Source organism: Taudactylus pleione, unplaced genomic scaffold, assembly GCF_031769625.1.
Source record: "Taudactylus pleione unplaced genomic scaffold, aTauple2 ptg000282l, whole genome shotgun sequence".
Classification (NCBI taxonomy): Eukaryota; Metazoa; Chordata; class Amphibia; order Anura; family Myobatrachidae; genus Taudactylus; species Taudactylus pleione.
In genome coordinates this window covers 12,665,026-12,691,419 of record NW_028284684.1, presented here as the reverse complement: position 1 = coordinate 12,691,419, position 26,394 = coordinate 12,665,026, and the positions used below count along the sequence as shown (strand labels likewise).

Sequence of the window (26,394 nt, the reverse complement as noted above, 5' to 3'; positions counted from 1 at the left end):
AACATGGATTCAGTAACCAACCAGTCAATAGTGTTATGGACTGCAAATATAGCAGTCGTTCTAGTTTTGTTTTTAAGTATATGTAAGGAGGTTCTTTAGGGTTTATCATTTCATATGAAAGTAAGAAAAGCTGATCTTGTTACGAGGCTGAAATATGTTTTAGCTATACTTTACAATATAGCCTCATTGATGTCGCATACTGTATTGAGGTCATCTTGGGACATGCAAAACATTTAGAAATCCTGCATTTGTAGTTAAAATTCGTATGAAAATGAAAAGTATTTTAATTAAGTATATAATTAAGGTATTAGGGGTATAGTTACTAAGCAGTGTTAGGAGACAGAGTGAAAAGTGATAAGGTGCCAGCCAATCAGCTCCTAACTGCCATCTCACAGGCTGTGTTTGAAATATGACAGTTGGGAGCTGATTGGCTGGCACCTTATCACTTTTCACTCTGTCTCCTAACACTGCTTAGTAAATAGACTCCTTAGTCTCTATTGCTGCTTGGTCAAGCATCTCTGCAAATTAATTTCAAAAAGATTAACTGTGTTTCAATCATGAATCTTACAAGTAGAATAGTTTATTTGAAGATCCTATATACTCCTGAAATGTGATTTGGTGACTCCCACCCTTTAAAATATTGGAGAGTTTAGAAACATCAGATAAGCCTTTCATCTTACAAAAAGTAGTGTTCCTGCTAGGCTGTTTTAGCGAGGCGCCTCGACCTGCCTGATTTGAAAGCGCAGAAATGCGCCCTGCCTTAAAGGTGTCGCCCCGATGAAATGGTTGTCCAAACCTGCAGGCCGCATTGTTGCACTGGAGCTTTCCCCCCGCCGGACAATCATCGGTGAATGAATAGATGCCATGCTCATGCTGCCCCTACAGTGATGAAAAAGGGGTGCGTCTCAAGGCCATGCCCCCTTTTCGGGTGCACGCTGAAGTGCCCTTTTCTGACAGGTGCCCTGCCACACCGTGAACACTGAAAAGGTAAGCATCCAATTGGCTGTGATCATATGTGGACGCTATTTCGATGTTCACGTGGTTATCGGTGGACTGTGCATGCGTCTTAGCAGCAGTGCGCACATGTGGCTACTAAATTGCAATCAAATAGAACTACGGTTGTAGTGAGGATTTCTTTGTAAGTGATTGAGCGACAAGGGCTGTTTTGTAGGAGATAACTGGTAGTGGTGGTAAAAAAAAGCGGCATGTCGTGACCACTCTCCAGGTGTGTATCTGCCTACATCTGCCATCGCGTACGCAGAAAATATGGCGCCATTCTCTGTTCCCTCAACCATAGGGTTAAACAGATGGTCAATTATAAAAGGATCTGCGACCGCCACTGTTTATTTGTATTAGGGGTGAGCGGGTTCGGATTTCTGAAATCCGAACCCCCCCGATCCGAGTCCGATCCGAGTCAGGCTCGACTTTTCCCGCCTGACTCGGATCTGAAATCGAGGCAAAACGTCATCATCCCGCCTTCCGAGTCTCGCGGGTTTTGGATCCTATATAAGGTACCCGCGTCGGCGCCATTTTCTCACTCGGCTGTGGACAGTGAAGAGGGAGGGTGGGAGTTAGGGCTGTGTAGTGTAGTGTAGTGTAGTGCTGCTGTTGTCCACTACTTCAAAGTCCATAGGGGCTGGCTGTGTTGTGCTGTGCTGCTGTTGTTAATAGGGGCTGTGTCCACTACTTCAAAGTCCATAGGGGCTGGCTGGACTGTGTTGTGCAGTCAGTTCTCCATAGGGGCTGTGTCCACTCCAAAGTCCTGTGCAGTGTCCCAGTCCTAAAGGAGTGCTGTAGTGTTGTCCAGGGGGTGCTCTGTCCATCAGGGGTGCTCCCCCCAAGTGCTAAAAAAATAATATATTTTCTGTGTTTGTGAATTGTGTGCGCAGTAGCCGCACGTGCATCAACAAAGTAGTGCCAAGCGTGCGCCTGTGTCATAAGTAAAGGGCCGGCTGGCTTGACCGTTAAGGGTGCTGTAACCCCCAAAGTACACTCCAGTCCAAACCAAAAAAAAAATTATTTTCTGTGTTTAGCCGCACGTATATATCAAATCGATATAACATAAATGGAGGACCAAACTTTCTCCGATAAAAATAAAATAGAGAAAGATCAAGAACCACTTCCTCCTAGTGCTGAAGCTGCTGCCACTAGTCATGACATAGACGATAACATGCCATCAACGTCGTCTGCCAAGGCCGATGCCCAATGTCATAGTAGAGGGCACATACAATCCCAAATGGCAAAGTTCAGGAAAATGACCTTGAAAAAGACATTTAAATCAGCTGAAGAGAAACGTAAACTTGCCAATATGCCATTTACGACACGGAGTGGCAAGGAACGGCTAAGGTCGATCCCTAGTATGTTCATGACTAGTGGTTCAGCTTCACATGACGATGGAAGCCCTCCTCCCACTAAAAAAATCAAAAGAGTTAAGCTGGCAAAAGCACAGCGAAGAACTGTGCTTTCTAAGAAGATATCACAAATCCCCAAGGAGAGTCCAAGTGTGGTGGTGGTTGCGATGCCTGACCTTCCCAGCACTGGACGGGAAGAGGTGGCTCTTTCCACCATTTGCACGCCCCCTGCAAGTGCTGAAAGGAGCACCCACAGTCCACTTGCTGATATGCAAATTGAAGATGTCACTGTTGAAGTACAACAGGATGAGGATACTGGTGTAGCTGGCGCTGAGGAGGAAGTTGGCGAGGAGGATTCTGATGGTGATGTGGTTTGTTTAAATCAGGCTCCGGGGGAGACAGTTGTTGTCCGTGGGATGAAAAAGCCCATCACGGTCATGCCTGGGCAGAAGACCAAACATTCCACCTCTTTGGTCTGGCAATATTTCTATCCAAATCCGGACAACAACTGTCTTGCCATATGTACCATATGTAAAGGTGAAATAAGTAGGGGTAGGGACGTCAACCACCTAGGAACATCCTCCCTTATACGGCACCTGCAGCGCGTTCATAAAAAGTTACTGTCAAGTTCAGAAACTTTGGCTAAGACCGTAAGCAGTCCAGGGACACCTAAATCCCGTTGTCCTGTTGTATCCAAGCGCCTGCAAACCACACCGTCAACTCCCTCCTCGTCAATTTCCTCCTTAGTCAGGATCGGAAGTAGTCCTGCAGGCCATGTCACTGGCATGACTGACTCTCCTATCCGGGATTCCTCTGGAGGATCCTGCATTGCTACGCCTACTGCTGCCGCTGCTGCTGTTGCTGCTGCTGGGAGTCGTTCATCATCCCAGAGAGGAAGTAGGAACACCACTACTTTTACTAAACAATTGACCCTCCAACAGTCCTTAGCGAGGAGGATGAAGTACGACAGCAGTCATCCTGAAGCAAAACGTATAACTGAGGCCTTGACTGCTATGTTGGTGTTAGACGTGCGTCCGGTATCCGCCATTAGTGCAGTGGGATTTAGACAATTGATGGAGGTAGTGTGTCCCCGGTTCCAAATCCCGTCTAGATTCCACTTCACTAGGCAGGCGATACCGAGACTGTACAGAAACGTCAGAAAAAGTGTCCTCAGTGTCCTGAAAAATGCCGTTGTACACAATGTCCACTTAACCACGGACATGTGGACAAGTGGAACAGGGCAGACTAAGGACTATATGACTGTGACAGCCCACTGGGTAGATGTATCACCTTACGCAGCAACAGCAGCAGCGTCACCAGTAGCAGCATCTCAGAAATGCCAGCTCGTTACAAGGCAGGCTACGCTGTGTATCACCGGTTTCAGTAAGAGGCACACCGCCGACAACCTCTTAGAGAAACTGAGGGAAAGCATCGCCCAGTGGCTTACCCCACTTAGACTCTCCTGGGGATTTGTGATATCTGACAACGCCACCAATATTGTGCGGGCATTACATCTGGGCAAATTCCAGCACGTCCCATGTTTTGCTCACACAATAAACTTGGTGGTGCAGAATTTTCTGAAAAGCGACAGGGGCGTGCAGGAGACGCTTTGGGTGGCCCGAAAAATTTCTGGCCACTTTCGCCATTCAGCGACTGCGTGCCGAAGACTGGAGCGCCAGCAAACACTCTTGAACCTGCCCCGCCATCACCTGAAGCAAGAGGTTGTGACGCGGTGGAACTCAACCCTCTATATGCTTCAGAGGATGGAGGAGCAGCAAAAGGCCATACAAGCCTATACATCCACCTATGACATAGGCAAAGGAGGGGGTATGCACCTGACTCAAGCGCAGTGGAGAATGATTTCCGTGTTGTGCAAGGTTCTCCAGCCCTTCGAACTTGCCACACGTGAAGTCAGTTCAGACACTGCCAGCTTGAGTCAGGTCATTCCCCTCATCAGGCTTTTGCAGAAGCAGCTGGAGAAAGTGAAGGAGGAGCTAAGACGGAGCGATTCCGCTCGGCATGTGGGACTTGTGGATGAAGCCCTTCATTCGCTTTGCCAGGATTCCAGGGTGGTCAATCTGTTGAAATCAGACCACTACGTTTTGGCCACCGTGCTCGATCCTAGGTTTAAAGCCTATGTGGTGTCTCTCTTTCCGGCCGACACAAGCCTGCAGAGGTGCAAAGACCTGCTGGTGAACACACTGTCAGCTGAAGCGGAACGTGACACGTCAACGGCTCCTTCTTCATTTTCTCCTGCAACTGGGGCTGCCAGGAAAAAACTTAGGTATCCTAAGCAACCCGCTGGCGGTGATGCAGGGCAGGCAGGACCAAGTTTGGACATCTGGTCCGGACTGAAGGACCTGGCAACAATTTCTGACATGTCTACTGTCACTGCATATGATACTGTCACCATTGACAGAATGGTGGAGGATTACATCGGTGACAGCATCCAAGTAGGCATGGCAGACAGTCCATACCTGTACTGGCAGGAAAAAGAGGCAATTTGGAGGCCCCTGTACAAACTGGCTCTATTTTACCTGAGTTGCCCCCCCTCCAGTGTGTACTCCGAAAGAGTGTTTAGTGCAGCCGGGAACCTTGTCAGCGAAAGGCGTAGGAGGTTGCTTCCACAGAATGTGGAGAAGATGATGTTCATCAAAATGAATTATCAGCTCTTCCAGGGAGACCAGCCTCCAGAAGGTACAGAGGGACCTGTGGTGGTGGATTCAAGTGGGGACGAGTTAATACTTTGTGAGGATGAGGATGTACACACTGAAGAGGGTGAGGAATCGGTGGATGAGGAGGATGAGGATGACATCTTGCCTCCATAGAGCCAGTTTGTGCAGGGACACATTAATTGCCAGCTTGTTTTGTGGGGGCCCAAACGAACCAATCATTTCAGCCACAGTTGTGTGGCAGACCCTGGCGCTGAAATGATTGGTTTGTTAAAGTGTGCATGTCCTGTTTATACAACATAAGGGTGGGTGGGAGGGCCCAAGGACAATTCCATCTTGCACCTCTTTTTTTTTTCTTTGCATTATGTACAGTTTGGGGCCTAGTTTTTCAAACTGCCATCCTGTCTGCCACTGCAGTTTCACGCCTAGATGGGTCACGTGTTTGTGCCGCCCACTCGTGTCGCTTAGCATAGTCATCCAGCTACCTTGGTGTAATCTTTTGGCCATAAAAACAATATTGTGAGGTGTGAGGTGTTCAGAATAGACTGGAAATGAGTGGAAATGAAGGTTATTGAGGTTAATAATTGCATAGGAGCAGAAAAACCCACAAATTCTGTGATTTAAGCTGTTTTTATGCTTTTTTAAAAAAAAATACAGATCCAAAACACAAAACCCAGAACCCAAAACACCGAAGGGTGGTTTTGGCAAAACCAATCCAGATCCAAAACACGAAGAAAGATCCAGATCCAAAACCAAAACACAAAACACGAAAAGTGGCCGGTGCACACCCCTAATTTGTATGCAGCTGCTTGGATCTGCGAGGCCTTCGGTGGTCTTCTCAATACATTTCCAGGTGGCTTCAGCATTAGCATATTTTCTTACGGCAGCTATGTAGAAATTCATAGCTGTTAATGCATTAGCATACAAATATAAGTCAGGCCCAACATGCCGTGGGCACCCTCATTTTATCCATCTTTCTATGTACAGCTATAAAGTAGGGGAATTTGGGGAGAGGGTGGTATCAAAGGGTTGGTGTCAGCTGCCAATATACTGACCAAGCTTATCGGTAAATCATTAGGTTTAGATTTATTGGTATTGCTTGCGATCTGTAACTGAATAAATAAATTGCTGTTTTAATTATAAAAAAAATATTGAGTGTTCAATTTAAGTCCAGAATTTACATATTGGTCCTAGCCATTAAATATTTAGAACTTTTGATGTGCCATTTAAAAATGTTTAGTGTGTCAGGGCTGGGTACAGGATCCCAACGCCGGCATCCCGACTAGTTTAGAATGCCGACGCCTCCAGGTAAGAAGACCTAACCCATAACTTTCCCTCCCCGCAGCCTATACCTAACCCCCCCCTCCCCCCACCCTAGTGCCTAAACCTAATCCTCCTTCCCCTCAGCCTAACCCTAACTTTCCCCTTGGTGCCTTACCCTAACCCTCCCCCTAACCCCAGTACTTACCTTCGGGATTCCAGCCTCAGCATTCTGACCGCCGGAATCCCAGTGTTTGTTGTTCTGACCGCATTCCCTGAAATCAGCAGGAAAAAAACACACTTTCATATTATTGTCTTAGGTTTTAATAAGTGAAAAAATTTGGGTTAGTAGGGAATTATTGCGTTCACATTTCATAGCTTTCTCATGCATGTACCTAACGGTTTCCTGTGGTATGATTTGTACTCTTGTATGTGGTAATCTTAGGAATCTTGTTCACTTGACAATTAAGGTTTAATTATCTCTTTTTTGCAGCCAATTACAATGATCTGTATCAGTGGTCTGTGGAATGCTATCCAGAATTTTGGGGAGAATTTTGGGACTTCAGTGGCATAGTCTTCTCACGTATGTATGATGAGGTATGTTCTCTGTTACACCTGTTCTACTCTTCTGAACCATTTTAAGAAAAATGTTGCCCTCTGGCAGGAAAATACAACAATGAAATCTATATTCATGTAAGCAATTCAGGCTTTGAGTGCTAAAACACTTTCATGTGACAGGGAACTACATTGTGTTCATACTCTGCATTTTTCTTGCATGACTAGCAAACTTGGTGGGGGAGTGTTTAGGGTCATAAATAAAAATCTAACAAATATGGCAACAATGTTTTTTTTTTTAATTTGTTTTTTTTATGCGGGTTGGGTATATATGTTAGACAAGTAAGATTTAGACATTGAAAATATAGGCACCATAATGTCAACTGGTACAATATTTGGTCAACCAAAATATCGTCATGTACTATATGTAGACTGTCAAAATATCAACATGGACATAATGTAGAATATTAATATGTAGACAGTGAAATGTCAACAGTCAAAAATGTCAATAAATAATACAGCTGCTGCTAAAAGCTGGCGGCTCAGATGCCTGCGAGAGCCACAAGTTTAGACACTGCCAGAAGCGGCGAAATAGTTACTTTTAAAAAATGCGTGAGTCCTCCCTCAAATCCATAACCACCAGCTAGGGGGTAATGCTACAGCAGAGAAACACAACATCGGGTCCCCCTGCCATACAACTCCTTGGAGGGGGGACCCCATTTTATTTTTGACTGTCGACATTTCTTTATTTATTGTCAATATTTTAACTGTTGACCTTATCACCCTATCATCCTTACGTTGATAGGGTGATAAGTAACTGTTGATCTTACGCACCCCTAAGCCAATTGAGAAACAATAGTTATGTGGTGGTGGAGAGGGGTGCTCTTCTGCTTGTCCAGATATTGTATGATGAGCAAAACCAATGTTGGTGGTTGCCATTCACATTGACCATAAATAATTTAATTTGGTCTTGGACCACTGACCCTTGGCACCCCTGCCAAGGGTGCCACGGGTCAGTTTGGGAACCACTGATATATGCTTTAAACTATATTGAATTACAGTTAAAATGCACTCACCTCCCTTGTGCAGAGGCTCCAATGCAAACAGATTGACTTGTAAAACACACATATACAGCCCTTAATTAAGCCTGATGGATAACTGCCAGGACAATATTTGAGCAACATTTTGAAACAAAAACATAATAAATATGCTCAGTCTTACCTATATTATACATGGTACCTTAAATAACCTTTTAAAGGAAATATTTTTTTTACTTTACTTTGAATTGGTTTAGTTTGGAACTGCATGAAAGGAATCTTAGATAAAAATATACTTTTTTTTGTCAAAATTCTACATTGCGCGCAAAGCTCTAATAACAGTCACTCAATTAGCCGGAGCCTGGGAGTCTCTAGTCTCTTACGGTTATGTAATAAAGAACTGTAAAACCTAATTTTGAGTACCATTGTAAGGTGCTGATTTTGGGTTGCACGGATCTCTTTATAGACGCAAATGGTGAGTGAATGAAACGCATACTTGAGGTGAAACTTGCGGTTACCATCAAAGGCAACAATGGTTCCCACCATAGACTTCAACAGAGATTTCCCACCATTGAAGTCTTTGGGGGAAAGTGTGAGACAGGCTGACCGTACACAGCCTATCAACAGGCAGCTCCTACGGAGGCGCCGGCTGATTGGCTGGTGGCTCCTGTATTGACAGTGGTCACGCGGGTCCCTGTCATTCGCGCTGAGGAAGGGTATGTGTAAACACATACCCTTCCTCCAGTCTGTGCTGGATTCGGGTATTTCGTTTTTTTGTTTTTAACCCTGTGGATGCCTAAATGGGCCAAAAAGGATGTGATCTAAGTAAGGAAGAGGTGAGTATTGAATTTATTTATTTTTTACAGGTTTCGTGGATTTCTACTGGACAAGGGGATGTGATTGACTACAGGGATTCTAGGTGAGTATGCGTGAATGAGAGTTTGCATGTATGCTTTAATAAAACTTTACTGTCACGGTGTGTGTGTGTCTTGTGTGTGTTTTTAATATTTTTGTTTTGCAGGTGAACTACAGGTATCAGTGGGCCCTTAATGCCCTGCATGCTGTTACTTGTGGTTCTCCAAGTACCAGCATGTGGGGGAGGCTTGCCAGGACCTGTAGTTTTCCAGCAAAAAACAATATTAGTTCATCCATTTTTTACACACTATACACAATCAATCCTGCACCTGGAGAGGGGGACCCCTTTATTGGGGGGTGTCCCCACCATCACCGGCCTGGGCTGACCAGCGATCAGGTGTAATGTTTTTGCCGGGGGACCTGTTGAAAGGGAAATTTTTTTTTATTTAAACACACAGAAATATGCACGTATCTCATGGATATGGACTCTCCTATCTGAGCCTGGTCTATTGTTTCGATTTTTGGTATGGTTGCGGATGCGAGTTTCAAACTCACATCCCATTACATTTCCTGAGTTCTATCTTGTGATTGGGAAACCATATGGATGCGAGATTGTTTTTTGCGAGTTATAGATAAGCTAGAAATCTGCAAGTTTTTACACGTCGCACCCTATTACATTTGTGAGGGTGTAAAAAAAAATAAAAATGCGAGTTTAGCACTAAAATCACAACCCATTACATCTGGCCCAATAATTTTGATACAACTCCTGCGTCTGTTCACATTGGTGTATTAAGTAATAATACTCTGCTTATGACAGCATCGATCTAAATTATGTAGTCCTTGCAAACTCTTCTAGTTGGGGTGAGAGTTTAGAAAATGTGTTTTTTTTAAACTCAGCCAATGTAATAGAGTCAGAGAACAAAGCAACAGAAAAAGCTGGCATGTTTTTCAGACTCAAAAAAAAAAGCTCACGTTCTAAATATCTCATCCAGATGGTTTCCCATTTTGAAGATAAAACTTGACTAATGTGAGAGTTTACTGCTAAACTCTCACATTTTCTAAACTCACCCTATTACATTTGGCCCCATAGTCCTGGTTGATAATCCAGTAGCGCACCTGTGAAATTTATAGCTGCTTCTGTTGTCACTACTCAAAATAGTGTAGAAGTGGTTAATGCAAGAAGCGCTTTTTTTTTTTTTTTTTGGATTTGTATGTACTAATTACTATTGATACTTGCTGGTCCACAGAAAAGTGAATAAATAAATAAATAATCAAACTGCAAACCAAACGAACAAATAAAAAGGAGGTATGTAAATACTTAAATAAAATTAAAAAAGAAGAAAAGAGGATGAGTTAGAAAAAAACTATATATCAGCATAATTGCTGACTAAATGAAACTAATAATTAAAAATAGCATAATGCTTATGTAGATAAATGAATTGGTAACGAAAAGTTTGATAATGGTATAGATAAAAAATAAGATATCTATGTAAAAATTAAAACTTTGAGTCTACTCAAACAGGGTTTAAAGTTCGCACCACAATCAAAACCAAGCAAATTTGAAATGTATATAGATCTGCACAAATTCATACGCAAAGCTTGTCTAAAGAAATATTATGCCAAGGAACCATCTTTAAGAAACGAGACACTAATACCCAATTACAGTAACTCAGAATTCAAGCATACTCATTTGAAGCCACAGAGTCACTTTACTCCATACCATGTAAAAGGATCAAGCTTGGAAACCTTTCAGAAACTAGTGGAAAAAGATATCGATATGCTGCCAGAAAAACCCAAAATTAAGATGAACCTCACGAAAGAGGAAAAAAACGCCCTAGAAGAACTGAAAAATAACAAAGAAATTGTAATTAAAACAGCAGACAAGGGTGGGGGTCTGGTCATCGACATGAACACTACAGATTACAAACTAGAAACGGAAAGACTACTTGCAGACACCACAACATACCAAAAACTAGAAGGGAATCCAACAGACAGATATATTAAAGTACTCACCGAACTTCTGGAAGAAGGTCAACATTTACAAATATTAACTAAAAATTAATTTGCCTTCCTCAATACATCCACACCAAGAATACCAGTGTTCTACCAGATTCCTAAAGTACACAAAGACCGAGAGAACCCTCCGGGACGTCCAATAGTATCTGGTATAGGATCAATGACATCTAATCTTTCTGGCTATGTGGACTACTATTTGCAACCACTTGTAGCGGAACAGGAAAGTTACATTAAGGACACCACAGCAACATTACAGAAATTAGCCAACATCACGTGGCAGGATTCGTTCACACTAGTAACGTGTGACGTGTAAATTTACACCTGTATAAGACATGCTGATGGTTGTGCCCACACCTACCATTATTTATGTAACCAGCCGGACATCCCAAATAGCCAAACAAACTTTATTATGAGCTGCATAGAATTCATACTAGAACACAATTTCTTTTGGTATGAGGGTAATTACTATAAACAACTGACTGGGACTGCTATGGGTAGTCGATTCGCACCAAGCTATGCGAATTTGTTCGTGTCAATAACCCATACAGATCTAACATTCATATGTGGATTAGATATATAGATGATGTACTAATGATATGGGATGGCAATCAAGAGGACCTAGAAAAATTCCTGCTGTATATAAACTACAACGATCTAAATTTGGAATTTACATCTACTCACAGTAAACACTCCATCAATTTATTGGATCTGGAAATCTTTATAGAAAACCGAAAGATTGAAACTAAAACTTATTTGATACCAGTGGACTGTAACAATTTTCTGCTAGCAACAAGCAATCATCATCCAAAATGGATGGCCAACATACCAGGTGGTCAATTCCAGAGATTGAGGAGGAATTGTTCTAAAGATACGGATTTTGCGATACAAAGTGAGAAACTGAAGGAAAGATTTGAAGACAGAAGCTATAACAAGGACCTGCTAGAAAACAGTCTTAAAGCAACCCACAGAAAAAATAGAAGTGACCTCATCAAATATAAGACATCCAAAAAGGATGTCACATCACAGATGACTTTCATAACCAGATATAATAGTAATACAAAAGCATTGGAAAATATTCTACACAAACATTGGCATATCCTCAAAACAGATCCATTGTTAGAAGGAATAATTCCTCCAAAACCGAGAACAATTTATAGAAGAGCCAACACATTGCAAACAGCTTTTACTGCAAGCTACATCCCGCTAGCAGAACCAAGCACAAACAATGGCAGCAAGGGATTCTTCCATTGTAACCACTGCAAAGGATGTACAACATTGGAAAAGGTAACAACTAAAGGGATACACAGTTTCCCATCAAAAGTAACAAATAAGGAATATACGGTGAAAGAACATCTAACTTGCAATACAGAAGGAGTAATATATTTGCTACAATGTGACTCTGGACTTCAGTATGTGGGCCGCACGAAAAGAAAGTTCAAAATTAGAATATGTGAACATATCAATAACATCAGGAAAGGCTTAAGAACACACAGCGTCTCTGACCATTTCTTCATTAAACACAACAGTAATCCTAAGGGGTTAAGATTCATGGCTATACAGAAAATAGAAGAAGATTGGAGAGGGGGAATTTTATACAACGAATGTACAAAAAAGAAACACAATGGATTTATGAACTGAAAACTTTGCATCCCGGAGGACTCAATATAGATTTTGAACTGAGTTCATTTTTAACTAGTGCTTAATAACCTGTTTTTATACATCCTGTGGTCCACTATTTATCATTCTATTTTATTTCTTTACATTTCATTTTTTTATATGTATTTCCAAATTTCATTTTCCATTTTTCTATTTATTTTAATTTTTACATAGATATCTTATTTTTTATCTATACCATTATCAAACTTTTCGTTACCAATTCATTTATCTATATAAGCATTATGCTATTTTTAATTATTAGTTTCATTTAGTCAGCAATTATGCTGATATATAGTTTTTTTCTAATAAAGTTTTTTTCTAAAAAAAAAAAATCTAGCACACAGCTGCATTAACTTGCAGTAATTGGTGCAATCAGCATAGTATAAATGAAAGCAACGACCAACAGCTTGGCTTCCTTGAAAAAGTCCCCCACGTGGACGAAACATGTTGGAGCCCAGACCACTACACAAGCCACCAGCCACCTTTCATCAATAGAGCCAGAGGCCAGAAAGATTGCCGGAAGCACAGCGGAGATTGCTGCATGCTGAGCTGCAACCCCCGCTAACAGACTGGGTACAGTCCGCTGACAGCAGAGTGGGAGCGAGTACAGCATCAAGCGGCACATGTTCACCAGCAACAAAGGACAACACCGCTTTTAGGGTAAGATAGGGACAGTTACCCGTTTGCACTGCACCAAAGCAGCGGGCACCTATCATTCCCACAAAAGGAGTGTAAACATTAATGCTTAAATATCACTGGTACTTTATCATTTTCAATTAATTTTGAACTAGCCACATTTCGTTTTTGTTGTTTTATTTTATTTTATCTTCATTTCTATTCAAAGTAACTCATCCTCTTTTCTTCTTTTTTATTTAAGTATTTACATACCTCCTTTTTATTTGTTCGTTTGGTTTGCAGATTGATTATTTATTTATTCACTTTTCTGTGAACCAGCAGGTATCAATAGTAATTAGTACATACAAATCCATAAAAAACAAAAACAAAAAAGTGCTTCTTGCATTAACCACATTTGGCCCCATATCTCAAGTTTTTGCATAGAGTATTTTTAAATGAATTATTTTGCTTATGTCTTGTAATTGTTTATCTACACCAGCGTTTTTGAACCGCTGTCCCGCGTCACACTAGTGTGCTGCGAGCGGTTGTTAAGTGTGCCCTGCAGTCAGATCTTTGTACTGGACTGGGCAGTACTGAGCTCTTCTGGGAGTGTCAGGTGTGCCTGGGCCATCACCTATGCAGACGCAGCGGCGTGACATCACAGGTCACATACGCCGCATTTCCAGTCAGCCAGCCTGTCCACCTGCCAGACCTGCGGCCCCTAGAGATGCCCTGCATAAGGCCACCAGCACCCCCAGTTAGCCAGCCTGCCTGCCTCACCAGCCAGCCAGCCCCGTGGCAACCAGCTCCATCAGCACCACTAGCCAGTCTGCTTGCTGCCACCAGCACTGCCAGCCTGCCTGCCTGCCTCACCAGCCAGCCAGCCCCTTAGCCACCAGCTCCATCAGCACCGCTAGCCAGCCTGCTTGCCTGCCTCACAAGCCACCCCTGCGGCCACCAGCCAGCCTGCTTGCCTGCCTCACCAGCCAGCCCCACGGCTAACAGCTCTACCCGCACCCCCAGCCGCCCCGCGGCCAGCCAGCCTTTTTTTTGGGGGGGGGGGGAGAATGTGGGTTTTTTTTTCTCTTTGGGGGCCAGCAATGTATTTATATTTTTTTTTAACTTTCCTGTGGGGAGCAATGTATTGCATTTCATTCCTGTGAGGGTTTTATTCCTGTGGAGGCCAATGTGTGTGTATTTTTATGTGTGTTTTTATGTATGTTTTTTTCATGGGTCGCGCATGGCGCATCGCCGGATGGTGTGCCTTGGCAATTTTAAGATCTTGCGTAGTGTGCCTCGAGTTAAAAAAGTTCAAAATCACTGATCTACACAAACCGATCCTTTTCTGATTTAATTGCAAGCTTTAACTTTTTATTTTTTTGTTTATTCTTCCATGTTTTTTTGCAGGTAGTTGACCGATCCAAAGGGATTGCTGATGTTCCAGAGTGGTTTCCCGGGAGTAATTTGAATTATGCAGAGAACCTTCTAAAGCACAAGGAAAATGACAAAATTGCTCTGTATGCTGCAAGTAAGTGTTAACTATTATACTTATATCATTTTGTTGAGCTTTTTTCTCTTGAACATATGAGAATAAATGTAGGGATAAGAGGAGAGCACATTATGGAAGTCAGTCTGCAGCTGCATGACTGGCGCAGGGGGTCCAGCCTTGTAGAGAAGTGGATCCTCATTTTTAAGCTCTTTTTCCAAAAATGATTGAAAATTTCTAAGTTTATTTCCTCTCCATATGGGTTTTGTGTAAATATCAGGAGATCTGCTCAATCATATATTTAGATTATAATACATACATGATGTTTATATAAATATTATTTACAGTAGCCTATACATGTATAAACGGTGAGATCTGACATAATTTGTTTTCTTTAGGAAGACTTGTATGACTGTAAATACTGCAAAGTTATTAGAAGTCACCTTGGACTTCTGTGACAATCACTCAACCTACAACCTTGTACATTTTTATAGTCAGACTGCTTGAGGTCTTCTATTCTCTATATAACTTGCAGTAGGGAGTGCATTTTCCTATATATAATATACAGGATTTTACATCTTCTCTCTGTTGTTAATCAGGCTGATTGCAAAGTTTACTAATTGATTATATCTAATTATTGGAGGGTAATCCTTTTATAATACAGTTGCTTGGGGGCATGACATAGTGACAGAGACTGGGCATGATGCCATTGTGAAAGAGAAAGAGCTCATCATTAGGGGTGTGTCAGATGCAGGAGGTATAAGGAGCTGGGTACGGGATGCCGGCGCTCTGGATCGCAGCGGTCAAAAACCAGACACTGGCGTCCTAACAGGATTAGGTATCCTAACCCTTCTCCTATCCCCTAAACCCCCCCCCCCTCTTAGTGCCTAAACCTAACACCTCCCTCACCCCCTATATCTAACCCTCCTCCTAGTGCCTAACTCTTACCCCTAACCTTAATCCTTCCCCTAAACCCATTATTTACCTTCAGGATGCCGATGCTGGGACTCCGACAGGTGTCGGGATTCCAGCGCTGGCAACCCACTGGCCGGGATTATGTCAGCATCCCGGTATAAGAATATGACTGAGAGCAGACACATGGGATGTAGTAGCAAACCCTAATACGTTTTTATCTGTCCATAGAGAACATTCATGTGCAGTATGTCTACCATATGCAGTTTCCACATGTTGACTTATTTAAACAATTTATAGTAAGTTCAATTTTGTGTTGGATCTATTTCTTGTGGCCAAGATGTTATACATGTAAGTAACATTGTGGATGTTGATGAGGGACTTATTACATCAGCTTGAGTGAAGACTGTTAGGACACATATTCTCAGAACTGGGAGTAAATTTACTGAGAATCGTGTTTTCCCAATTGCATTCTCAGGTGAAAATATCACTTTTTTTCAAATCGGAAATTCACTATCACTAGTCGGGTGATTTCTATATCTTTTGGGGTTGAAAGCGGGTGGTTTAATGCCGCAAATTCGTCCGTTTTGAACAATAGAAATTTTCTCCTTCATCCACTAGGGGACACTGGAGTTCAAGACAGTGGGGTATAGACGGTGGTAGAGCAGAGCTTGGCACTTTAAATAATTTAAAAGTGTGACTGGCTCCTCCCCCTCTATGCCCCATCAGCCTCAGTTTTTAGAATGTGCCCGAGAGAGCCGGTCGCACATCTGGCTGTCTCCAGCCTTTTTCATATTTTTTATTTTTCAAGCATTGAGGACAGGCAGACTGCTTGCTGTGACAGTCTGCCTGCTACGGGGGAGCCGCCGGGAGGGCACCACACGGCTACTGCAGCCTGTGTCCGGTGACCCTGAGGAGGGGGCACCAGCAGATGGAGTCATCGGACCCTGCGAGGACCCGCCACTGCTGACACCGGCATGTGTCCGGGTTCCTCGCCGCCCCCTCAGCCCAGCATCCCGGCCGCAACAGCCCGTAAGTATATCCCACCACTCCTGACTAGCTGGAGTGGTGGGCGAAAATGCTGGGCTCAGGACAGCGCGCGCTGCGCGGCTGTTACACAGCCTCCTTCCCCTGCCAGTAAACAGGCAGTGTCGGAGCTGCTGATGAGACCCGCTGCTGCACTCGGCAGTCAGCGTCCGGGTCTCTGGCTTAGCCTAGCCACTGTTCCCCCTCTCCTATTTAAATGAGGGGATGGATAAAGCAAGAGGCCCCTTTGAAGCTCCTATATGCAAGGAGGGAGACTGCTGCATCCCACTGCTACCATAACGGGAGTCTGCAGCCCCGCTATTATAGCCCTGCATAACGGGGCTGGGGCGGGGCTTAAGGAGCCGCTCAACGCGGCTCTAAGTTGCCGCGCTGGTGCTTGTATGAAAGCGCTGGCTTATGCTCATTAGCCGCTGTAGAGCGCGGTACAGCGCTCTTAGCGGTTGGTTGCTGTGCCGGTGCTTATTTGAAGAAGCACCGACGCTGGCTCTCACAGCGCTATGCCTGCCTAGAGAGAGAGGCTGGAAAATAACAGCGCTTGTAGTGCAGAGTCCCCGTTAGCGAGACGGGGTTGATTTACCGCCGTTAATGTGGTGTTGGGGGCGGGGCTTAGCGGCGACCCGGCCAAGGCCAAAACGCTGGGCTCAAGGACAGCGCGTGCCACGCTGCGGTTAGAGCTAATGAGCACAGCTGCGCCTTTGTACGGGATCCCCCCTCATTTAGTCTGCACTGCAGCAGCATCCCTGAGGTTAGTAAGCGGCTCACTGTAATAATGCCGCTTCCCTGTTCAACGCTCTGGAACATCCTGCCTGAGCAATGCCAGCAGTCAGTTCCAACACAGGTGGGCAAGCGCTGACTCCCCCCCCACCCCCCCCCACCCTCCCCCTGCCCCCTCTGCTCAGGAGAGAGGCTGGAAGACAGGACCCGCCATAGCTGAAATCGGCAGAGTCCGGGTCTCCTGCCCCTTCCCCAGCATGGCTGTTAGTAGGCTGACAGCGGTGAGGTCTGCGTTGCAGGGAGTGCTTTAGCACTGGTTTCCTACGAGACCCCTCCCTTTTTGGGAGTGCTTCAGTAAATAATAGGATGTCCGTCACTGTATGACAGGAGTATTCCCAGCTAAATACGCTGTGCTGACGGGACACGGTCCCGCCATTTTGCCAGACAGTGTAGTGGTTAGCGTTGCTGCCTCGCAGCAGTGAGGTCGTGGGTTCTCTTCCCACCGTGGTCCTAGCTGTGTGGAGTTTGCAAGCAACGGGTGTTACCCCCTGTCATGGCTTCCCCTTGGTTCTATAAAGGGCACCTGGCTTAACCTAATTAAAGATATATAGTATGTATAGTACTTGTACTAGTCATTGTTCTGGTTGCTGGGGCCAAAACTTATGGTTATAGCTTACCCGTAACCAGGGTTAGCACATTATTGCGTCCCATCCCCAGGCTTATGCCTCATAACCCTGAACACGCTCTATCTCGTCTGATTTTGGAAGCTAAGCAGGGTCAGGCTTGGTTAGTACTTCGATGGGAGACCACCTGGGAATATCAGGTGCTGTAGGCTTATATAGGTGCCAGCACATATACTACATTATAGGCTGGTTTTAAAACCTTCCAGTTCTGTATAGTGCTAGCTACTGTGCATAGCTAGTTGTTAGCAGAATGGGAACTAGCCTAAAACCCCTGTTTGCACTATAACACCGCGTTATGCGGTTCTGAGAGGGGCCAGTTACTCAGCCGGTGCACATTCCCGGCTAGAGGCGCTGGGCTGACGGGACACAGTGCCGCCATTGCAGCGCAGGGTATTACCCACTGTCAGGCTTCCCCTTGGCTTTATAACAAAGGGTGCCTAGCTAAATCTAATGGCCTGATATCATAGCCTGTGAAGGTTACTCCATGGTGTACTAGCTACTCTGCCTAAACTGAGATCTTTTTGATTCCCTCTTCAAAAAACGGGTTAATCTGGAGCTAAAATAGCTCACCTGAAGCACGCACGCTCATAATATATAAGGCGAGTACACCAGTAACAGAAGTCCCAGGAACGACACCAGTCTGGGACAGCACGCTGCTAACACATCTTGCCTCTACGCCATAACAGAATGACGGCCACATGAGCAGCCTCCCGGCGTGGAGGTAAGCCACGGTATATATATATGTGAGTATGTGTGTGTGTGTATGTATGTATATATATATAATATGTGTGTGTGTGTGTATGTGTATATATATATATATATATATGAGTATTTTATACCAGCCCTGCTTTAGAATATATACATGCTGGAGTGAATTTGTCCATCCATGGCGCTAATTATGCTCAGGTTCTATTTTAAATATTATCGTCGCCTACTAAACTTGTATGTAGGTACACGTATGCATATGTGGATATCGCGTCTTATCCTTACCATAACATACTAGCATAATTAAAGATGCTACGATTGGAGGCTGGACGCTCCTGATGCGGTAGTTGGTACAATGACTCCGCTTTACACTATCTCTCCCTAGAAATTGGGTTGTGTGTGTGTGTGTGTGTGAATATATAATGTTTATACTTCCACATTCATTAGGTTTACCTATTATTCCACGGATGCGTAGCCGTCTGGGTTTACCATAAGCTGTAGGCTATATCCATTCCTATTATATGGTGGTTCTATAAACTAGAATCATGTTCTGCAGCTTACATAGTGATAGTCACAATTCCCTGGGCATTGCTTCCAGTATGGTCCCTATACATGTCCTGGGGCGCGCCCCATTCGGGGGATCTATTCTCATTACAACTACAGTGGTGCACTTGTATTAATATTTCCGAACAGGTACCCTTCTCAGTATCTATTCCGGTACTCCATATTTTTGTCGCATATCTCAATAAAATGAGTCTCAAAAGGGCCTTAGGTACAATTCATACCATGAGGCCTTGGGCCGCCCACAGAACAGGCTCAATTTAGAGTCCTGTTATACGACCACCTTGTCTCCACTAACATTTTATTAGTTTCCACAGTAATTTCTACTGCACTTCTCCAGACTAAGGTCCGTGCTGTGGAGCATTGGTCTTCGCCCACTGAAGCTACTCTTTATACCTAACATGGCGGGTTGCTGTGTGATAAAAGGTCAGTGACATTCTACATAGCGTCCAGAGTGCTTCTGGTCGCTCACAGGTAAGAGCTTACCTCACTAATGCCTAGGAAGATGCTCCTATTTCATGCAACCTGACATACATAACGTTAATCTCCCATACGGAGCCTAGCGGCTGTCCTAGCAGCCCTCTGCTCTTTTAATCAGTTGGCTCTACACTTTAGAGTTTCCCTGGTGTGTGGGTGCATAGTTTGTACATTGAGATTAGCGACACTATTCTACTAGAATCTGTTGGGGTTATGGACCAAAGCGCATCTCTGGGCTAGTGCACATCTTTACATAAGTGTGACAGTCACTATGTTCCACGCAGGGGGCCTGGTTGGGTTTTCCTGTTCAGTATATGTTGATATTTTATCACACTAATAGGTACCTGACGGGTACTTGCATGGTTGTCCTGCTGCCCTGGCCTTGCTGTGTGGGATGCTTCCCTATATTGGTAGCTCTCCCTGGGTGGGGCTACATTCGTGCTCCTTTACTGCTAAGTTCCTGGTTGTTTTCACACTATGTTCGGGCCGGCAGTTGGTACTGACTACGCACTTCCATCAGGTTGGAAGTTGTCTTTTTATCCCTGTTTTCAGTATGGGTTATACTGCTGTCTGACCCTCTGAAAGGAATTGTAGTCTCCATCCTCTCGCATTCGCCTCTGCCACACGTTGGAGACTTCTATGGTATAACCTTTCCGCTGGTTCACAACTTTGTTGTAGTGGGACCTCAAGGATCGTTCCAAGCGATTGTTCGGTCTTGTCTTTGACCTCCCAGTATACTCTTTATTGGGAGTCTGTGGACAGGATCAACTTTGTATCTGTTGATTGGTATTGTCATACTTCTATCTATATGATTATGACCAGCGGTGCTGGGATTCTGCTGTCTGCAGCTGTTGCAGTTTCCTGTGCAGACTCTAGTACGATTCACGAGTTTTTCTCGTTTTCTGCCCTTCTCCTATGGATTCTTGTTGGGGCTCTCTGCTACCAGCTGTCTGGTTTGGTCTATTTTCAGCCGCTTCTCAACTGTGATTGTTTTCTCGCCAGCCGTTCTGTTCATTTTGGCTTCCGCTGTGCGTACGCTGTGGAAGTTCTTCTGTGACTGTCTCCTGAGGAGTAGTGTTTGTCTACTGTGCTCTACGACACTTGATCCTCTGCCTCTGCTGGGCCTATTGTTCTTGGCAGTCCCTATTTCGGTTTGGCCAAGGGGTCAGCAAGTTCTCCGCGCTTCCCACCCAGGAGGTTGGCTTTGGGACGTCCCCACTGTCTTCAACTCCAGTGTCCCCTAGTGGATGAAGGAGAAAACAGGATTTTGGTACTTACCGATAAATCCCTTTCTCCGATTCCACAGGGGACACTGGACGCCCGCCCAGCGCTGCGTACCTGACGTTTTGTTGGGTTCATTCTATGGTTGTGTGACTGCATGGTTCCCTGTTATGGGTTCCACTGTTCTCATTCAGTCGGTCTTGTTCCGTTCTGTGGTCTTCTCCTTCTCCTCGTTTTCTTTTCTCTTGTCCTCCGTCTCCTCTCGGGCTCAGTTCTTAAACTGGGGCTGATGGGGCATAGAGGGGAAGGAGCCAGTCACACTTTTAAATTATTTAAAGTGCCAAGCTCTGCTCTACCACCGTCTATACCCCACTGTCTTGAACTCCAGTGTCCTCTGTGGAATCGGAGAAAGGGATTTATCGGTAAGTACCAAAATCCTGTTATATCACCATTGGCTCAATTCGGAAGTACTTTTCACTTTTTTCTGCCTAAATTGTGAATTTACCATTATGTGTGTAATCTTTACTAATCACGGTGTGTGTGTTTGTTGTGCCTTTACTTAACTATTTATTTTACAGTGGGTGTACAGGTGCTGGACGCCAGTTGGCACTTGTAGTTCCACAAGTGCCAAAGGGCAGGCATGCTGGCACCTGTAGTCCCACTGTAAAATAGAATAGTTTTAATCTATTCTTCACTTTATTAGCCCCGTACCCACCGCTCCAGGGGTGCGGGGAAGAGCCCCGGTATTCAGATCAAGCCTGGGGTTCAGGAGAGAGGGGACCCCTTTATTACAGGGGTCCCCACCTCCCCTGAGATCCCTGGCTTGGCCTGACCGACTTGGGGTGAGAATGCTTTTGTCCCTGGAGACCCGATAATAGGGTCTCCGGGTTGTGGCATTACACCCCAGTCGTTTTGGGTCAGGTGCTGGTTTTAAATATAGGGGGAACCATACGCATTTTTTTTGCCCCCCTATATTTCAAACCAGAACTGGCCCTGCAGCCTGGTGCTGGTTCCTAAATTACGGTGGAACCCTACTCGTTTTGTTCCCCATAATTTTTGGAACCAGGCCTGGCTGACCAGTCCGGGGCTGGTTATGCTTTTGGGGGGGAGGGGGGGAACCCACGTAAATTTTTTTTTCCTGTAAAATTAACCCTTAAAATAGAAAAAAAAATAAACAAACAGTCTTCATATATTTCACTGATATGTGCAGCCTGCTTGTTCGGGAGAGAAATTCGGGCGGTGAAATCTGGACCTGTCAAAACCGGGAGCTTTGTAAATTCCCAATTTTTAAAGTGGAAAAAACGGCCGTTTTTGATCGATCCTATCAGAGTTGAAAAACGGGACAAATCAGGACCAACGCGAATCTTAGTAAATTTACCTCCTGGAGTAATACAGTAACATGTTCATTATATCAGCATCAACACACTCTAGGCCTGATTTAGATTTGATAGCAGCGGATCTGAGAAGGTATGTAAAAGATGCAGGTGTCTTCTTTTGAATTGAGATGTCCACATATGCCTTCTCAGATCAGCTGCATGCTTCTGAAGACCCAGTATAGGATCACAATCTGCAACATCACTGGCCTTGGCACCTTACTTGCAGTGGACATTCTGAGTAACCCTAAGGTTTCTCAGAATGTGCAATGCAAGTAAGGTGCCAAGGCCAGTGAATATGCATCAGAAGACACTCTGAAATCGGCACTCCTCTTCATTACCACCCTCAATGAATAAAGGAAGCTGATGATTTTACCAGATAATCTGGAAACAGTGAAGGGTTCCCAGGTCCAACATGCAGTGAGGTTAACCACTTGGTGAGCTGATCCTTATATTGGCATCCACCACTGCAGCACTTCCAGCACAGATGGACGAGTGGTTTAGTCAGCACCGCTGTACAGTGAGCTCCATATGCACACCAGGGAAAGTCTTTCAGGGTAAAACAGACAGCTCAAATATCCAATAGGTAGAGGCTTTTTTTTTCACTTTATACGGATCATCTGGTAAAGTCATCAGCTTCCATTATTCATTGGATCCGTGACTGTTCATATACCCTTGGGACTTGTAGTTCCACAAACACCTTTTTGCCATATGAGTCTCCATCCATTTCTAATATATGCATTGAAATCATTGGGATCAACTATACAAACGGCTCATATAATATTATTCTTTACCAGCGTGAACTATCATTTTTTAGGGTATATATAGTCAGGTGCATAAATATTGGGACATTGACAGCATTTTCATATTTTGGCCTCTATTCACCACCACAATGGCTTTGAAATGAAACAAACAAGATGTGCTTTAACTGCAGACTTTCAGATTTAATTTGAGGGTAATTACATCCAAATCAGGTGAACGGTGTAGAAATTACAACGGTTTCTAAATGTGCCTCCCACTTTTTAAGGGGCCAAAAGTAATGGGACTATCAACTCAAAAGCTATTTCACGGACAGGTGTGGGCTATTCCCTCGTTATTTCATTATCAATTAAGCAGGTAAAATGTCTGGAGTTGATTCTAGGTGTGACATTTGCATTTGGAATCGGTTGCTGTCGACTCTCAATATGAGATCCAAAGAGCTGTCACTATCAGTGAAGCAAGCCATCATTTGGCTGAAAAATCAAAGCAAACCCATCAGAGAGATAGCAAAAACATTAGGTGTGGCCATATCAACTGTTTGGAACATTCTTAAAAAGAAAGAACGCAGCGGAGAGCTCAGCAACACCAAAAGACTCGGAAGACCACGGAAAACAACTGTGGTGGATGACAGAAGAATTATTTCCCTGGTGAAGAAAAACCCCTTCACAACAGTTGGCCAAATCAAGAACACTCTCCAGGAGGTAGGTGTATGTGTCAAAGTCAACAATCAAGAGAAGACTTCACAAGAGTGAATATAGAGTGTTCACCACAAGATGTATACCATTGGTGAGCCTCAAAAACAGGAAGACCAGATTAGAGTTTGCCAAACAACATCTAAAAAAGCCATTACAGTTCTGGAACAACATCCTATGGACAGATGAGACAAAGATCAACTTGTACCAGAGTGATGGGAAGAGAAGAGAAGGAAAGGAACTGCTCATGATCCAAAACATACCACCTCATCAGTGAAGCATGGTGGTGGCAGTGTCATGGCGTGGGCATGTATGGCTGCAAATGGAACTGGTTCCCTTGTATTTATTGATGATGTGACTGCAGACAAAAGCAGCAGAATGAATTCTGAAGTGTTTCGGGCAATATTATATGCTCCTATTCAGCCAAATGCTTCAGAACTCATTGGACGGCGCTTCACAGTGCAGATGGACAATGACCTGAAGCATACTGCAAAAGCAAACAAAGAGTTTTTTAATGCTAAAAAGTGGAATGTTATGCAATGGCCAAGTCAATCCCCTGACTTGAATCCGATTTGAGCATGCATTTCACTTGATGAAGACAATACTGAAGGGAAAATGCCCCAAGAACAAGCAGGAACTGAAGACATTTGCAGTAGAGGCCTGGCAGAGCATCACCAGGGGTGAAACCCAGCGTCTGGTGATCTATATGCATTCCAGACTTCAGGCTGTAATTGCCTGCAAAGGATTTGCAACAAAGTATTAAAAAGTGAAAGTTAGATTTAGGATTGTTTAGTTTGTCCCATTACTTTTGGCCCCTTAAAAAGTGGGAGGCACATATAGAAACCGTTGTAATTCCTGCACCGTTCACCTGATTTGGATGTAATTACCCTCAAATTAAATCTGAAAGTCTGCAGTTAAAGCACATCTTGTTTGTCTCATTTCAAAGCCATTGTGGTGGTGAATAGAGGCCAAAATATGAAAATTCTGTCAATGTCCCAATATTTATGCACCTGACTGTATGTGACTGGGATTATTTATTATCAATTGCAATACAGTGATTTTATATTTAACCCTATTAATATTGTATATTTATATATTGTATTAAATCTGTATTTTACCTTTATCGGTGTGTCTTGACCGTCACTTATTCTGCCATACCAGCATTTAATATTTTCTTATATGGGTATTGTGTATTGATTAGCGCAGTTTCACTTGTTTGTGTTGGTTCTGTTTATTAGGTTTTTTTCATGAATTACTTTAAAACTAGCTGCTGCTATTAATCCCACGTATACTTTTTACATATGTGGAGTCATTTTTCAATATATTCTCACAATTTTATTTAATTAGCGCCAAGAATAAGTTTTTTCTTATTTTGCTGAGCTGTATCATTATTTTCCACAGGGGAAGGAAGGGAGAATGTGGACAAAGTGACTTTTGAAGAGTTAAGAAGAGACGTTGCATTGTATGCTTCTGCCATGAGAAAAATGGGAGTCAAAACGGGAGACCGTGTTGTTGGTAATTGTGCAGATTTAATTATACTGTGCTTCCCATTCTTTTTAACTTTTAGACATGCTTTACAAAAGATTAGAACAGAAATTTGAAAGAGGAAAAACTAATGATTATCAATTTTTCCACTCAACCGCTTAACTAGCTAATATTTTTTTTCCATAAACCACTCCGAAATTGTTGTTTTCTTTAATGATTGAATTAGGTCCAGAACATTGTTTTAAAACTTATCCAACACGACTTTTATAAAAAAAAAAAATGTTTAAACACTTGGGGCCTGATTCAGAGCCGCTCGTAAGCGGCCGCTCGTTCGCTCTGAGCGATGTTCGCACATCTGCGCATGCGTATGGGCCGTAATGCGCATGCGCCAACCAGTCATTGCGGTCGGAATTCGTGTGTTCGCAAAATAGCGAGTGCCTGCTAATTTGAGTGACAGGATGAGGCGTTTGTGGGTGGTAACAGGGGAAGGTGCTTGAAAACGGGGAGTGGAGATCCGAACGCAGGCGTGCCAAACGGTCAAAACGGGCGTTTTAAGGGTGTGCATAATTAACAAAGCTGCGTCATCGGCCACGTCACTTGGTTGTCTCTTGCCTGAACTGTTCGCATTATTGCGGTAGGAAAATCCTACCACAAGCACTGCGAGCAGTTCAGACGCCTTTCGATGTACTCGATTAATCTAATAAATAGCGGAGATGACGTATGATGCGAACGGCCAGGGGGCGTTTTTACAAAATAGCGAGCACATATTTCGTTCGCTCGCTCAGACATAGAGGCGTCAACAGACCGCAAAGAGCGAGCGCTCTAATTAAATATCTGGCCCCTTTTTCTGAACGAGCGAGCGCAAATAGCGTCCGGCTCTGAATCAGGCCCTTAATACCATAAAAATAGCACTTTTTATGGTATACTGTAATGATGTCCATTGACAGCTGTACCATCGATGGCCGATAGTTTACATCGATGGTTGAACCTATTGATTCTTTGAGACTGCAGCTGCTGATGTTTTCTTAACATCGGTTGGGGGACTGCCATAGATGGTGTAGCAAAGGTGCCTGTCAGCAATGGCATATTGATGGCATTGGTTTCAGAAGGATTTCTAAACTTCTGAATATTCCAGTGAGCTGGTGGGGCCATAATCCGGAAGTGGAAAGAACATCATTTCAACATAAACCGGCCACTACCAGGTGCTCCTTGCAAACTTTCTGATAGAGGAGTGAAAAGAATTATCAGAAGAGTTGTCCAAG

The 26,394-nt window shown here is 43.8% G+C and overlaps 1 protein-coding gene across 1 annotated transcript in view; it reads left to right on the top strand.

Moving 5' to 3' along the window:
• The window catches only part of AACS (acetoacetyl-CoA synthetase), a 172,885-nt gene that overhangs the window by 31,621 nt on the left and 114,870 nt on the right, over positions 1-26,394 (top strand). Inside the window, exons 2-4 of the mRNA XM_088482114.1 lie at positions 6,777-6,880; positions 14,425-14,545; positions 25,049-25,162. Coding sequence (XP_088338240.1) covers positions 6,777-6,880; positions 14,425-14,545; positions 25,049-25,162 — 339 coding nt within the window. The remainder of the gene's footprint in view (positions 1-6,776; positions 6,881-14,424; positions 14,546-25,048; positions 25,163-26,394) is intronic.